At 33.3% G+C, this 15,017-nt stretch overlaps 1 protein-coding gene across 8 annotated transcripts in view; it reads right to left on the minus strand.

Annotated features, from left to right (window-relative positions):
* Positions 1-1,310: 1,310 nt before the first annotated feature.
* MAPK8 (mitogen-activated protein kinase 8) overlaps positions 1,311-15,017 on the minus strand; it is a 129,928-nt gene continuing 116,221 nt past the window's right edge. For 6 of the 8 annotated variants that reach the window (XM_079135862.1, XM_079135863.1, XM_079135866.1 and 3 more), the window contains 7 exons: positions 12,834-12,999; positions 9,321-9,392; positions 7,854-8,036; positions 7,420-7,544; positions 6,841-6,904; positions 5,113-5,190; positions 1,311-1,468 (listed from right to left, as the gene is read on the minus strand). In XM_079135862.1, coding sequence (XP_078991988.1) covers positions 1,323-1,468; positions 5,113-5,190; positions 6,841-6,904; positions 7,420-7,544; positions 7,854-8,036; positions 9,321-9,392; positions 12,834-12,999 — 834 coding nt within the window. In that variant the 3' untranslated portion in view covers positions 1,311-1,322. Of the gene's footprint in view, positions 1,474-5,112; positions 5,191-6,840; positions 6,905-7,419; positions 7,545-7,853; positions 8,037-9,320; positions 9,393-9,755; positions 9,828-12,833; positions 13,000-15,017 lie in introns of all 8 variants that reach the window. The other 2 variants (XM_079135867.1, XM_079135868.1) reach the window with 2 other exon arrangements.

A 15,017-nucleotide genomic window follows, 5' to 3' on the forward strand; every position in this document is an offset into this window, starting at 1 on the left:
TGTAAACAGTTAACACACACCTGTCAGGAGCAGCACCATTCTTACACTACTCAACGTCCACATTGCGTGTTACATTGGAAATCAGGTATAAAAAAATGAAAGACTCGGACTAAATAACCACCATTTATGCCTGCTCTGCTCGATGTGAAGAAACAGTCCTTAGAAAATGATATCCTATATATGGCTGTGTGCTACTATTTTCAGATGAACGGTATATTGCTCATTTGATACGTCACCTACACAAATCTAAGTAGGCTTTGAAACCTCCTGACAGCTAATATAAATGATTATGCTACAGGCAGAATCAAATGGCCAGAAACACCATGAGAACTGGTGCTCAACTGACTGACCCTCTAACAGTTTTGAAACCAGAAAGGTCTAAGGGACAAGGCTGCAGGAAATGGGAAGACCAGACTTCAGACCACTGCTAGGACCTACAGCCTAGGACTCAGTGTGTACAAAAACAGGCTCATAGCTAGTAGAAGTGAACCATCTGTTTATTTGCACTGAAATGTATTATTCATGAAGTATCCTCTTGATTTTATGTGATCATAGCTTTGAGCATGCCAAAAATTTGCAGAATACACCATATTCCTTGACTTTTTGTTGAGCGGGTGGGGAGAGAAGGTGGTGATACACTCCTGGCACTTTAAAGACACGCTCTCAGTTATTCTGCCATTTAGATGATGGGGCTTTTGCCAAAATTCAGGTAGGATTACCTACCCATTGTTGTAGCTAAATTAGGATTGGCTAATAGCAAACAATGGAGGTCTCTTGCCACGTTCATCATTTACAGTAGTTATTCCTGAATATAACTGGCTACAGGTGATTTTCCCTCACTCCTCTGGAGTTATTTCATTGATAAGCATATAACCCCGAAGAATAGCATCATGAACAAAACATCTGAAATAAATTCTAATAAAAAAACTATAAAAATCTTAAATAATTCATGATATAGGCAAGTCACCACATAATAGTTGCTTTGATAAACAAAATCTTACAAATTCAGTAAAAAAAAAAAATCAGCAGCATAAGATAAAGCAAATATGCAAAAATTTAAACCATGATAAAATAATTAGGTTTACATTATACAGTTAATTACAGCAAAAAATACAATACAGTTTTGTGGCTGTTTTAAAACACAACTTAGATTTTAAGTTACATCACTTGAAATTAAAAAAAATAAACTACTTTACTACAAAATGAATTCTACAATTTTTGAAAAAATCACTCAAAAATAAGACCACTGAATTGTTTTCAAAGTAGTTCTATCAATGACTAACCGACTCCCCATCCCTCCCACCCCCCCAAGGCCCAAGTAGTCATCTACAACAGCCCAGAGGTCCAGCTGATGCTTCTAGACTGCTGTCTGTATCTGAGGCCAAAGTCGGATCTGTTGACATTGAAGACACATCATTGACAGACGACGATGACGATGGATGCTGAGAGCCATTGATCACTGCTGCACCTGTGCTATGAGAAACAAAACAGCAAATCAGTTGCAGACAGAGTTGCAGACCCAGCTACTTGCATTGTACTACCTCCAGGGGTTGATAAAAATTTTTCTCTTGGGTTTAGAGGGCTCAATAAAGACAACTGCAAATGATACTGAACGTAACACTAACTTACAAACTATGAAGTGAGGATTCCAAAAACATTTAGAAACCTGGAGTTCTGTCCTTTTCAGTTTAAGACAAGAACTTAGAGACCAGGTCACATTTAGAAATAGTATTCTGAAGCAAGATCCATAAATGAGGGATTCAGGACATGTATGAATAATACTGAAAATACATGTATAACTCTCCTTATTACACTTTGTTGGAGAGGGGATCTCAAAGAACTGAGTGACTAAAGTTAAAAACCACTTAAAAATTATTAATGATATCGTCTCAGTAAAAAGACACAGTCCAAATGATACTTCTGATACATTTTATGGAAAAGCAAAAGCCAACACAAAGAATAAAATCATTTTAATTGGGAGGGACCTTAGTTCAACTGGTCCAGTCTGAATGAGATTATGTGACTTGACGGTAACTCAAGTGATCTAGTTAGTAAACTCAGTCTAATTTCAATTCTAATAAATACTTGATAAAATATGCATTTATAAAACAGATAAAGATTGGAGCAAACTGTTTACTTTGCTCCAAGTAGTACCTAGCAAGCATTTCCTGGATTTAAAAAAGTAATAGGAATATTTGATCTCAGAGAGAATCTTCTGAAGAATGTTGGGATGGAAAGATGGCAGGTCTGACACCAGGGTTGGGGTATGTGTTAAAGGCAACTCACACATTAGGTAAATAATTTTGAACCAAATGATCAGCTAACCAAGGGTCATTCAAATCTGAATAATATGTTACACAAAAATTCTTAAGAACATATTTGTATAAAAACAATGCGACCAGCTCAATGCAGTGGTGCACGCCTGTAATCCCAGCTACTTAGGAGGCAGATGCAGAGGCAGAGGCAGGAGGAACACGAGTTTGAGGTCAGCCTGGAACACTTAGGGAGACTGTCTCAAAAACAAAAAGGGTTAGCGATGAAGTTCAGTGGTAAAGCACCCTGGGTTCAATCCCCAGTACCACAAAACAATGGTATCAAACCAAACATGGAGCAGAATTTCTGAGGATGAGGATCAGGTATGCAGAGATGCTGAAACCAAACAGATTAAAATCCTTTGCTCCTTGGTTCAGCATAACTCAGTGTTTGAGTCTAATGATGAGCAACCAACACTTAAATATGGAAGGTCTTCTGAGAGTTTGTCTTTGAATGTAACAAGGAAACAGGTAGGTAGCAGGAAAAGGCAAACCTTTAGGGAAGTGGGGAGGGAAATGGGAGATAGAAAGGAATGGAACCACAGGGACAAGATAGGTGATAGGAGCTGAAATGAGAAAGGAAAGCAGGGTGAGGATGCAAGGCTTGACAGATGAGAGGAAACAAAACCTCCTGGGTTCCAGAAAGACCCACAGGGCAGCCAGAGCAGAGCTGAGACTATACACTCTGTAGTTCAATTCAACACTGTAGAATGTGTCTCTTTTGACAGAACAGTATAGTATATACTCTATGCCTTACACAGTAGTACACTATGGTTAATTTTAAGACTTCTCCCAAACGTTCAGATCATAAGAAGGAATTTCACCATATACTTTTTATATAGGACTCTATAGAGTTCAGGATTCCCTTCATTTTATCCAAATTTCTGAACCTGATAAAAATGAACTTTTAAGTGTATCACAATTAATTAACTTGTAAATCTGAAAATCAAGTACCTAAGAGAAAAAAAATTGTTTTCTCTGAACTTTAAAGCCATACAAAAAATTCTCACATATTTATGTGGTAATATTATGGAAAATCTTCAATCTCAGATAACTGGGTGATTTCCTTGTCAGGTGAGTCTCTATACACTCAAGGCAGGCAAACTCATTTTAATTATCAACCAAATCAAACAATTATAGGTAGGCAATCCACTGGGGAAAATAATATAATTTATTTTAAGGATCAAGTGGAATGGTTTTGTAATTATCTGATACTTTTTGGTTCTGTACATAATCAAGAACTAAATATTTTTATAATAGCCTAATTTATTTATTCCTACTCTTCATTGCAACCTTTATATAAAATGAAAATCCAGAAAATGTCTAAAAACCTCAAGTTCTATCTTTTCTACTTATTTTGTGATCATAAGCAAATGATATCTAGGATGCAAATTATTCATTTATAATTTAAGAAGAAAAATATTTGTCTCATGAGATTATGATGTTCAAGTTGAATACATGACATTTAAGATGTGCCACTTACCATAATGGCATGCCAAAGTACCAAATAAAAAAATTTTCAAATTCCACCCAAACCTCCATTACAAATAATTCACTTCACTACCACTATGTAGCAATATAAAACTAATTAACAACTATATTGTCTAAGCATTTATAATACAGCTATAAGTAAATTTTATCAAAACCGATAAAAGCTGTCAAAACCAATTCACACTTTCACCAGGATCTGTATTATAGAATTGAAAGACTGCACTCCTGATAAAGGACCTAAAATACACAGTTCTAATAAAACATAATCAAAAATGTCAAAGGAGGCTACCAAAATTATTTAAACAATTCGGTCTACACTATAGCAAAATGGGCTTCTGAAACTACAGCTAAAAATCTTACCTATAATTAAAGGGCTAGATATGATATGCACTTTTTCCCCTTAGAACATAGAAGGGTTTTTAGAAGTATTAAAATGGCATAGTTTTACTCAAAACCAAGAACTATCTAAAGAAATACTGCTCAGTCTTTGAAGTTCAGAACAAATCTCACCTCTTCAATATAACTGTCCTAACCCCTGCAACCAGGGGCAATACACTCAGAAATTATTTCATTAGATCTTCTAACAGATTTTTAATCTTATATTCTTTTTTCCCTAACACATTAGTTTCCTCACCTATAAAATGTGCATAATAATCCCTCAGAATCTAAGGGATGAATGAAATAAAGAACATGAACCACCAGTATCTATATATCATGGTACGTATTTAACGTACATTTTTCCTGACATTTAATTTTTTCCTTCATTTCTTTATACTTTCACATAAACCAAAATTAAATTAAGACCAACTTACAATAAAAGAAAATGTTTTAACTCCTGCAAATCAGTTTTCTTCTTAGAGTGAATGCTTTCTAGTGGTGGTCTTAATGGCACTGCTTTAGTTCAACAAATCAAAAATATGAAAAAGAGGAAGATAGTAACTTTGTATGACATGTACCAAATTTTACAGTGAAGCTTTATTTATCCAAAGTAAAGACTGTTAAAACCATAAAAAGGTAAATATATTGAATTTTGAAAATTTTCTTCTTAAATACAAGGCAACATTGTGCCAATAAAAAAGGCTTTAAGTTCTTCAACGGAATGTCAGTATCAGAGAAAAAGATGAGCACTTTATGAAGTCAGTTACTAATGTATCAGGACAACATCATATTGATACTTTCAAATTTAAGCACCCAAATGGTAATCTGAATAATAAAGTAGTAAGTATGGAAAGAATTGCAAGTTCCAGGCCACTGAAGATTACAACACAAGAAGTAAATGACCCTCAACCATGTTTATATTGTAACCAACCTAAAGGAGAAGGCTGCCCCCGTATAACTCCATTCTTGGTTCTCTCCTCCAAATCCATCACTTCTTTGTATATCAATTCTGAAAAAGAGATGGACAAAAATAAATTTCAAAGTCTGAGAGTCAATTTCATAATATATGTTGTTTTAAGTTTAAAGTTTTACACACCTTAAGTGTAAAATATACTTAACAACACTTCAAATATTATAGTGACAGAGGGACTGTGTCAGACTGAGATTCATGGGTATTGATAACAGTTTCTTGATTTTCAACCACAAATTATATTCAAAGAAAGTAAACATCTCTGCTGTAACCTGTAACTAATGTTTCTTAGGCTGGTTTAAGGACAGAGTTGGGGTTAGAAGTTTTATCTTTTTACTCTACCAACAACTACGTTGTTACCACACTATCCAGCATTCTGTACTACATACACTTATTTACTTCTGTCTCAGTGAGGGCTTGAATTAAGTGTTTTTCTTGTTAACTTGTACTTCCTGAGACCTGGAATAGTGTGTGGTATAATGGAGGTGCTCAACCAGATACTCATTGCAAAGAATTTATGAAGTTTCTTTAATTAGAGTGGAATATGAAAAAAATGTTATTAAAAAAACAAAGGAAGGTATACTTCAACTACTTATGTGTAGTCCAGCATGACATGCTATCATTTACTGCCAAGAACATTCCTCCATGGGAAATTTATTCTTTCTAGGCATGGGGATAACAGGTAATCCATTGTGAGGATGGCTCTAGCTGAAGAGACACAAAGAGCTATCTGCTGGTATATGTTCCTTGTACCCCATTTTCTTCTAAGTGATGCTGAGTGTGGTATGAGTCTGAACATCTACTTAAGACTAACCTTCTGGTAAATGAAACATCACCATTAGTCATTATCTTTGGTTCACAGAATCTTTTGACAATTATATAAAAGCAATGAAATCTCTTCTGAGAGAAATGTACCAGTTGAAAATGATACATGGAATTTCAAGAAGTCTACATAATTTCGGAAGCTTAAATTTCTTTTAAGAATCTCTGACTATAGGGTATGACAACATTTATACTGGCAAAAGGTAAAATAAGTGGAGATGTTGGAATGAAATGAACAGAGCTAAAGACGTCTACATTGGCTTGCTATGGTAACCTTGGACTTTGAAGGAAAAAAGTACAAAATCTTGATAGAGGAAAGAACAGGAGATGCTTGCTTTTTTTTTTTTTTTTTTTTTTAGTTGTTGATGGACTTTTATTTTTTATTTATTTATATGTGGTGCTGAGAATCGAACCCACTGCCTCACACATGCCTATAATCCCAGTGGCTTAGGAGGCTGAGGCAGGAGGATAGCAAGTTCAAAGTCAGCCTGGGCAACTTACCAAGACTCTGTCTCAAAATAAAAAAGTAAAAAGGGCTGGGAGACATACTTAGTAGTAAAATGCACCTGGGTTCAATCCTTGGTACCAAAACAAACAAACAAACAACACAAAAACCCCACCAGGGCGGAGAAACCAAACACAATTGTATAAACAGACTATGAAAAAACATAGGAGAAAATACGTGTCTAGGAGAACTAGACTAAGTAAGGACAGGAAGAAGACTTACTTTTGTTAAAAAAAAATAATCAAATTACCAAATATCAGTTATGAAAATGGAAAATATCATTAATTTCCCTAGGATGAAAAGTAAGTCACTACAAAATGCCAGATACTTTCTCAGTTTTCTAAGAATCTGATGAATGTTACCTTTCCACTCTTCTATTGTGTGTTCCCTTTCATCTAACTGCTTGTCAGGGATCTTTGGTGGTGGCTGAAAAATAAAAGGTGATAACAACTGAGTCAGTTGACTGGAAGTATATGCTCTTCATAATTACTTGAAACAGTAGCCAAACAGAAGACTTGAAAAATGTAAGACTGATCGATCATCAACAACCTTCTCATGTAAACTAGTTCTGGAAGACTCCTGCAATGCAGGAAAAAATACTTATTTTTCTCTTCTAGTTTTTGACATTTTCACATTTTATTTATATCGTAGAATTTTGGATATGATTATTTGTTTTACAACTAAAGATGTTTCATAGAGTACTAACCATCCTAGCACCTCTGATCAGGTGGCAAGGCCAGCAGGTGAGACACACAGAGGGAGGCAACTTTACTTTTGTGTAGAAGGTGCCTGGATATGCCCATTAGCGTAATTTTCATGCACAAACAGAAAAGCACTATCATCATCTGTCTATATTTTCACTTCATTTTCAAAGATTTCCTCCAAACCTAACTAATTCTAAGTATGTACTCTGTTCTTCAAATATGGAGAAAAAAACTTACAGCTTCTGCTTCAGAAGGATCATACCAGACATTGATGTATGGGTGCTGGAGAGCTTCATCTACAGAGATCCTTTTAGATGCATCTATGACCAGCATTTTGGATAACAAATCCCTTGCCTGACTGGCTGCAAAAATAATGATGTTAATGTGTACCTATTTGTAAAGATTTCTAAATTATCACTGATTTCAGAAACTTGAGATTATCATTATTTAAGAAGCATATGTTTTAAAAAGTATAGTTTTTAACTTTAAAATCAGATCATACATACAATAAACAATATAAAATTAAAGGTAAAAATAACTAAAATTTCACCTTGTTTCACCACCCAGAGATAATCTTGGGTTATATCCCATAAGAATACACACACACACACACACACACACACACACACACACACACACACACAAATGATATACACATTTGTAAAAATTACCTTTGAGTTTGTTGTGTTCTGAGTCAGCTGGGAAAAGTACATCAGGGAAGAGTTTCTCAAAGCTATATCCAGCATATTTAGGTCTGTTTTCAACATAAGTCCTTACAGTTGGTTGTAGTTTCTTCATAAATTCAGGACATGGTGTTCCAAGCTGTTCAATAACTTTATTCCACTGATCAATATCTAATATTAAGTAGCTAAGAAAAATACTGTTTCTAATGTTCAACACATTAGTCAATATTAATATTAAAATACAAGAAAAAGGAAATTTTTAAAATTCTAAAAAAGAATGTGGCAGTTATAAACTTCATATATCTCACAGCCACCTTGCAAAGGGCAATGATTATAGGTGGACAGAAATGAACAATAAATAAGTTTTGTTAACCTTATTTATTGTGTGTGTGCATACATGTATGTGTATACAAATACTAATTTTACCCCCAAAATGGAAGTTTAAGCTCACAAATTCTAAGTATAAATTATAAATAAATATAAATATACAGTATTATCATTATTACCCATAAAGACTCTAAATGCAAACTGTACAATAATATACAAAATTTGCCTTTTCTCCATCAGAAAATTTGAATGCATTTCCTAGAGGATAAATATTTCTACAATCTGTTATGCTTTTTTGAGCTTTCTACACAGAAAATAAAGAAATAAAAATGACTTTTTGATAAAAGTGGCATTTTATTTTGCTATTCTTTGTTTATCTTACATTAATAGTTTTTTAAAGCTCTGAGATGCATGAAAAAGATTTTTCATACAGTATTTCAGTAAGTTATAAGATTAGAATTCCCTGATCTCATTCCTCCTAGTCTTTATACTCCAAGCCCTTGAAGATCTAGGCCTAAAACTTATAACCTAGTGAATATTTTCATTCCTTTTCCTGAAACAATTCTAAGTATTACTTGTTGATAAACACATCACTATTGAGTACTAAAATAGACTGAATCCAAATTTATAATCACCATGTAAAACTACTATTGCTCAAATTCTCACATGAAAGAATCAGTATGTTGAGTAATGAGACAACAATCAAGACACAAAACACACAAAACATTAACAAAAAGGAGGTGAGGGGACAAAAGAAAAGGATGACTAGCAGCAACAGACAGTTTCAAAACTCAAAATAATCCTAAGTATTTCTAGACTTACTCAAGTGTATAAATTATTAGAAATTTTTAATGCAAGCCATGATTTTTTTATATTTAGCTTAAATAAATCAACTAGAAGCCAGCAAGTAACTGTGGATAATTACACTTGAGCACTTTTCAGAATTAACATGTGAAACAATAAATGAGGAAAAGGAAAGTCTATGTCAATAGCAGGTGGTATTTTGAAAGAGTAATTTAGCAATACTTGATATTAGGGAGAGACAAAATACATTATACCTGATGGAGCTGAAGTACTGTCATACATTTGACCTTTAGGAACTACATTTTAGGCCAAAGATAAGGATACGATCTGTACCTGGGAACAAAACACCACCTTTGATCATTTCTCCCATGATGCACCCAACTGACCAAATGTCAACTGAAAACAAAATGCAATGACATTAACATAAAGATTTTGGTTAAAATAAAAAGAAATATATAAACAGTAAAAAAAAAATCACGCACACCATGTATACTTTAAAATCATAAAAAGCAGTATAAAATAAAAATGAGTGACAGTGAATGTGCTCTGACTACCAGCAGAGACTGTATGTCCTACTGCCAGATGCAGCCTACAAATACTTCAGCTTCTTATCTGAACAATTTTTTGAACTATAACAACCACAAACTTTATGTCTGTTTAAAAAACCTATATGTATGAATGCAGCATATTCATTTTCATTACAGAACATAAAGAAGTTCATCACCTAACTAATAATTTGCTGCAGCAGCACAAGGATACAGTCCCTTCCTGGAAAGAGGATTTTGTGGCAAACCATTTCTCCCATAATGCACCCCACAGACCATAAATCCACTATGTTTGCAGCACAAAAGAAGGAAAAGCAAAGCAAAAGGTCATTAAAATCAAAGAAGCATAATATGATTGCATTATATAAAAACCGCAAAATATTACAAAAAAGAAAAAAGTGATTTTAATTTCAGCTAATGGGATAATTTAAAACAAAATATTTTTTAAAAAGCTTGGTTCACAAAAGAAAACACAAAGTGTGGCATTTTAACTACATATCTAATTTTAAAGTGAGAGCTATGCACAGAAAGATTAAACCTGCATAATTATTTAACTGAGAATTTGTTTACAAGACAGAACCAAACACAAACTTCATAAATAAGGCTAAAAATGTATATGATAGCAAAATTATGACATTATACATTATTTGGAAGTTCAACTGTGCATTATACTCTCTCTTTAAAAGTTAAATAAAAGAAAAAAGCATGAGAATAATTTAGCTTATTAAAATACTTAACAGAAAAATGTCTCTGAATAATTACAAAAAATTAATGTAAAGCTGTACAGAAATTTTCAAACTAGAGTTCATAAATTTATTTAACTAAGAAGTGCTATGTTTACTCTGAATTAAAAGTCAATTATTTTCTTGGCCACATCATTCTACATTTACCCTTTTATCCCCAAAGGCACAATAACATAGAGAGTGTAAAAAACAGAGTAAAGAAAAGTATATTTCTTATGTTTCCCACTTATGGTTTAAGAAATTCGTTTTGGTTGGATAAAGTATGAAAGTTCTCATCTCAAAGAGTTTCCTAGCACTAACCTCACCAACTTGAAAAGGAAGCCCTAATCAAGATGCTGAAAACAATCCACTAGACAGAAAAGAGCCAATTTTGGGATCTTCACCTGTTTATTAAAACTAACCACGTACCTACCCTAATATTTTATACCTTTGGGCTTGAACACCAGATAAAAGGAGGAAGAGCAGGCATTTATAGTTTAATAGAAAAACAGGGAAAGAATGAGCAATTTAAAAGGAAGAGACTTAGAAACAGATTTGGATCTTGAAGTTTGAAGGCCCAAATTCTTTAAGAGCAGAAAAGAAAAAGGGCAGAACTAGATTTAGAGACATACTCTTTATCCACATTGGAGGATTTAGGAAATGTAAATCTGTACTTGCAAGTACATTCTTAAAAGGAGACCACCAATTCACTGAAGTGTGTTAGGAGATAAACTGGGAGTGACTTTTTGGAAATCTTGTGGAACTAGTTTCCTGCAATTCACATTAATGTATGGCAGACCTTTTTATATTTATAGTATGATTCATCTTTCAAGGATAAAATTTTAGAGGAAAAGTTAATATTGATAAAAATTGATAAAAGAACAATTTTTTCCAGGGTTTTCATTTTTGCCCAAAATCTATCAGAATAAATCATCTCTATAGACTTTACAGAAAAAAGTAAACTAGTTTATTAGCTAGGGTGAAACTGATGTGGAGAACCTGCAGAAAAACATAATTTTAAACAAAAAAATCTTAAAAGCTCCAAGTATCAGAGAAGAAACTAAGACTGTAAGTTTAGTTTAATGATTTGTATATAAAACTGAGCTCTAAGTGTCTAAATGCTTACCATTAGGCAGTTTAAAATATACTTGATTATCCTACACTTTCCAAAATAGTCTGAAGTAGCTTATAATAAGAGACAGATAAAACAAAGTCATTAAAATGGGAAGGGGGTCTCACTAAAAGGAAGAAATATTTATGTTAGCTTTGTTGGCTAGTGTAGTTACCAAAAGCAATCATTTACACTTAACTCAATTTCCTGGGGAAGGGGTGGGGACACAATAAAATGATCTATATAATTCTTATCTAAGAGAGAAGAATATGTCAACTCTTTATGTGATAGTTCTTCTGGATGATAATTTCTGGTTAGGAGTTGCCCCAGGATTCACACTGGCACATTACACAGTATCAAAGATAAGCAATAATTTCACTGCAAATACAAAAGCAATATTCATGCTGGTCAAGTGAAGTATCAATTCCAAAATAAAACATTCAACTTTTAGATAGATAGTAAGCAAACAGAATAGCATGCTTACTTCAGAATAAAAGTAACAGTCACTCTTTAAAGTATTTATTTTGAATGAGCTCACAAAAGAAAAGGAAATTAAGTTAAAATCCTAATTTCTTTCACTTTAAAAGTTTTTTTGGTACTGGGATTGAACCCAGGGGTTCTTTACAACTGGCCTACATTCCAAGTCCTTTTTAATTTTTGAGAAAGGGTCTTGTCAAATTGCTGAGGCTTGCCTCAGACTTGCAATCCTTCTGCCTCAGTCTCCCGAGTTGGTATGTATCACCAAACCTGGCTTAAAATTTTAATTCCAAAGGTATCTTTTATGAAAAAAAAATCTTAAAAGTTGATTCTTAGTTTCCTGAATCAAAGTGAACTGCTGTTCCAGTTTCTTTGCTAGGAAACATTTAGTTTTATTCAAAGGAGTATTTTGGATGAAGTTACCACACTTAGAAAGTTATAGTTCAATTCACTATACACACACATAATACTATATGCTTTTCCCTAAGATTGGACACAAGGTTTTGATGAAACATTATTGCTTCCTCTAAGAGATTCTTAATTATTCATCAGCTTTGCAGAATGGCATTATTGTAGTTCTCAAAGTTTACACTAAATGCTCTGTACTGAAATTACTATTAAGGTTGAATTCTAAGGTACACTATATGCTTCCCTGTATACAGAAGTATGTGCTCATTTCCAAATTATGGCCAAGCAAAAAGCATACATATATGTCCTTTTTCAGAGGCCAAAATAATAAATTCTTTATCCAGTGGTAATGCTGATGATTTAAATATTAGCAATTAAATAAACAAGGCCCCCATGTTTTCCCATTTTTGATAAAACTTAGTTACTTTCAAAACTTGATACACATTTCAAACAGTGATACACATTTAATTCCATGCAGTTTAACTTGAATAAGTTACATGAAAAATCTAATAAACATCAACAACAACAAAAAAAACTAAATTAGAAGAGTATTTCAAGTAAAAAGTGTGCTGACCGTTTTCCTTGTAGCCCATGCCTAGGATGACCTCAGGTGCTCTGTAGTATCGAGTTACTACATAAGGTGTCATCATAAAACTTGTTCCTGCAGTCCTAGCCAGTCCAAAGTCAAGAATCTTCAAAGTGCAATCTGATTTTACTACTATATTACTGGGCTTTAAGTCCTTCAAAATATAAAAGTAAGAAATGATTAGTAAGATATATACAAAGATTCTGCAGTTCACATAAGTTTTCAATTCATGTTAATTGTTCATTCCTTTTTACTATGATGTCATTGCACAGTTTCATAATAAAAAGACAAACCTGAGAGGTCAGCTTTATGGTATTTTAAAAATTTATTAATACATTTTAAAATTTATAAAGTTACTAGAAAGGTTAGTAATTATTAGTTATTAGAGAAGCTATTTTATAATTTCTAGAAATTATTTATAATTGTTATTTTCTAGAAATTTTTAATCAAATAGAGTGAGATTTGTAAAGGCATCTTAAAGTTCAAACAAGAACTATTACAGTAAGAGTCAAATTAGTATTTATATTCATTTGCATGCTGTTACTAGTTTTTTAACTCATTTCATCCCATCTTCCCAGATATAGAACATCCATAAAAATTTAAAATGAGTAACAAATTACCACTCATGGAAACTTTGAAATAATTATTATGTTTTTATAGACCCATTCTTTTGACAAAAATAACAAGTGAATGATTAGGGGGTTTGAAACTATTTTTAAATTCACTGTGAAAATGGTATAAACTTTGTTGTGAAAGTTACTTCTCAACGTTCAACTGAACCAAATATTACATATATAACAAATGTGTAATATAAAAAATGCAATCATAATAATATTTTCTAGAACTAGGCTGTCATTTTATTTTGAGGGGTGCACTATATTTCAAATTATGAATGGTGAAAAATAGCTGTCCTATAAAGAGGGCACTGGGACAATATAATGTGCAGCTTTGCCACAGAAAAGATAACACTTGCTTTCCATACATGGAAACTCATCTTTGCCTCTTGCGGCTCTGCCTTGAGCTCGAGCAGGCTGATTCCTAAGGACCATGTCAATGGGGCTATGTTTTCCTTCCTTGTTTTAAGTTGGTTTGCCCAATCATTTTCAGAAATGAGGAGATCAGGGTATTTATTCTCTGCAATCCTTATGCCAGATGCTACAAACTGGCTAAGGCAGAATACCTATCCAAAAACACAGCTTCTGCTGTTTCAGAACTTGCTGGTTTTGCTAGCAGCAGATAACAATAGGGGGGAAATAACTGACCTGTTGGTCATTCTTGGGTGTTTCAACTTATTTGCTTAATTCCCATAATTCTGTCTATCCCTTACTTTATAAGAGTTCTTTCTTTACGCTCCTTTTAAATACCTGTTTGGTTTTTTTTTTTTTTTTTTTTTTTTTGGCTGAGGCCCTGTCTAGTATATTGCCCTTGAGAAAATAATCTCAGCAAGCTGTTTACATACAGGTGTACATACACATACACACACATAAACAAATGTAAATACATGTAATATTTTACATACATCTAAACAACATTTTATGCCTAATGCAGACTACAAAGGATATGCAGGTGGGTATTTAGTCAGCTACTCAAAATCCATTTTCCTTTTCTTCTTTGGGAGTAAGATAGTTCTACAAATGCTTGAAGTGGGTAGAGAATCAACAACTGTGCTATTTCTTCCACAATCTCTTTGTTGTTATGACTTGTTGGTACACCTTTGAAATATTGGATTCTAAGCTACAGACATCATGAGGGCAAACAGGCTAAACAAGTGTCCTTTGAAATCAACAAAGCTGATGCAAACACAAGTTAAAGTGTTTGCATGATTACAGATTTGATACAAATACTCATCATTAAAAAAAAGAGTACAAACAATGTGCCTTACTCAAACAGTAGTGGGTACCTTTAACTATTTCAGTGGTGGAGTGGATAAACAAGATTGTCTGGTTTCCAAATATTCTACTTGAGGTAAAAAATGGGTCTTTGTTGACTTGAGTAACACGTATTGTAAATGCATAAATTATTCACAAATTTATAAATAAAGACCAGAAAAATCTCATCAATTTGTTGGATTTCAAAAGAGACATCATCTTAGCATACCTTAATGCAACAGGAACCCATCAAGGAGGAAAAAGCCTCATGTTCCCAGAACTATTGTCAAAGATGATATCAGAT

This window comes from Sciurus vulgaris (assembly GCF_902686455.1).
Source record: "Sciurus vulgaris genome assembly, chromosome: 4".
Taxonomy (NCBI): domain Eukaryota; kingdom Metazoa; phylum Chordata; class Mammalia; order Rodentia; family Sciuridae; genus Sciurus; species Sciurus vulgaris.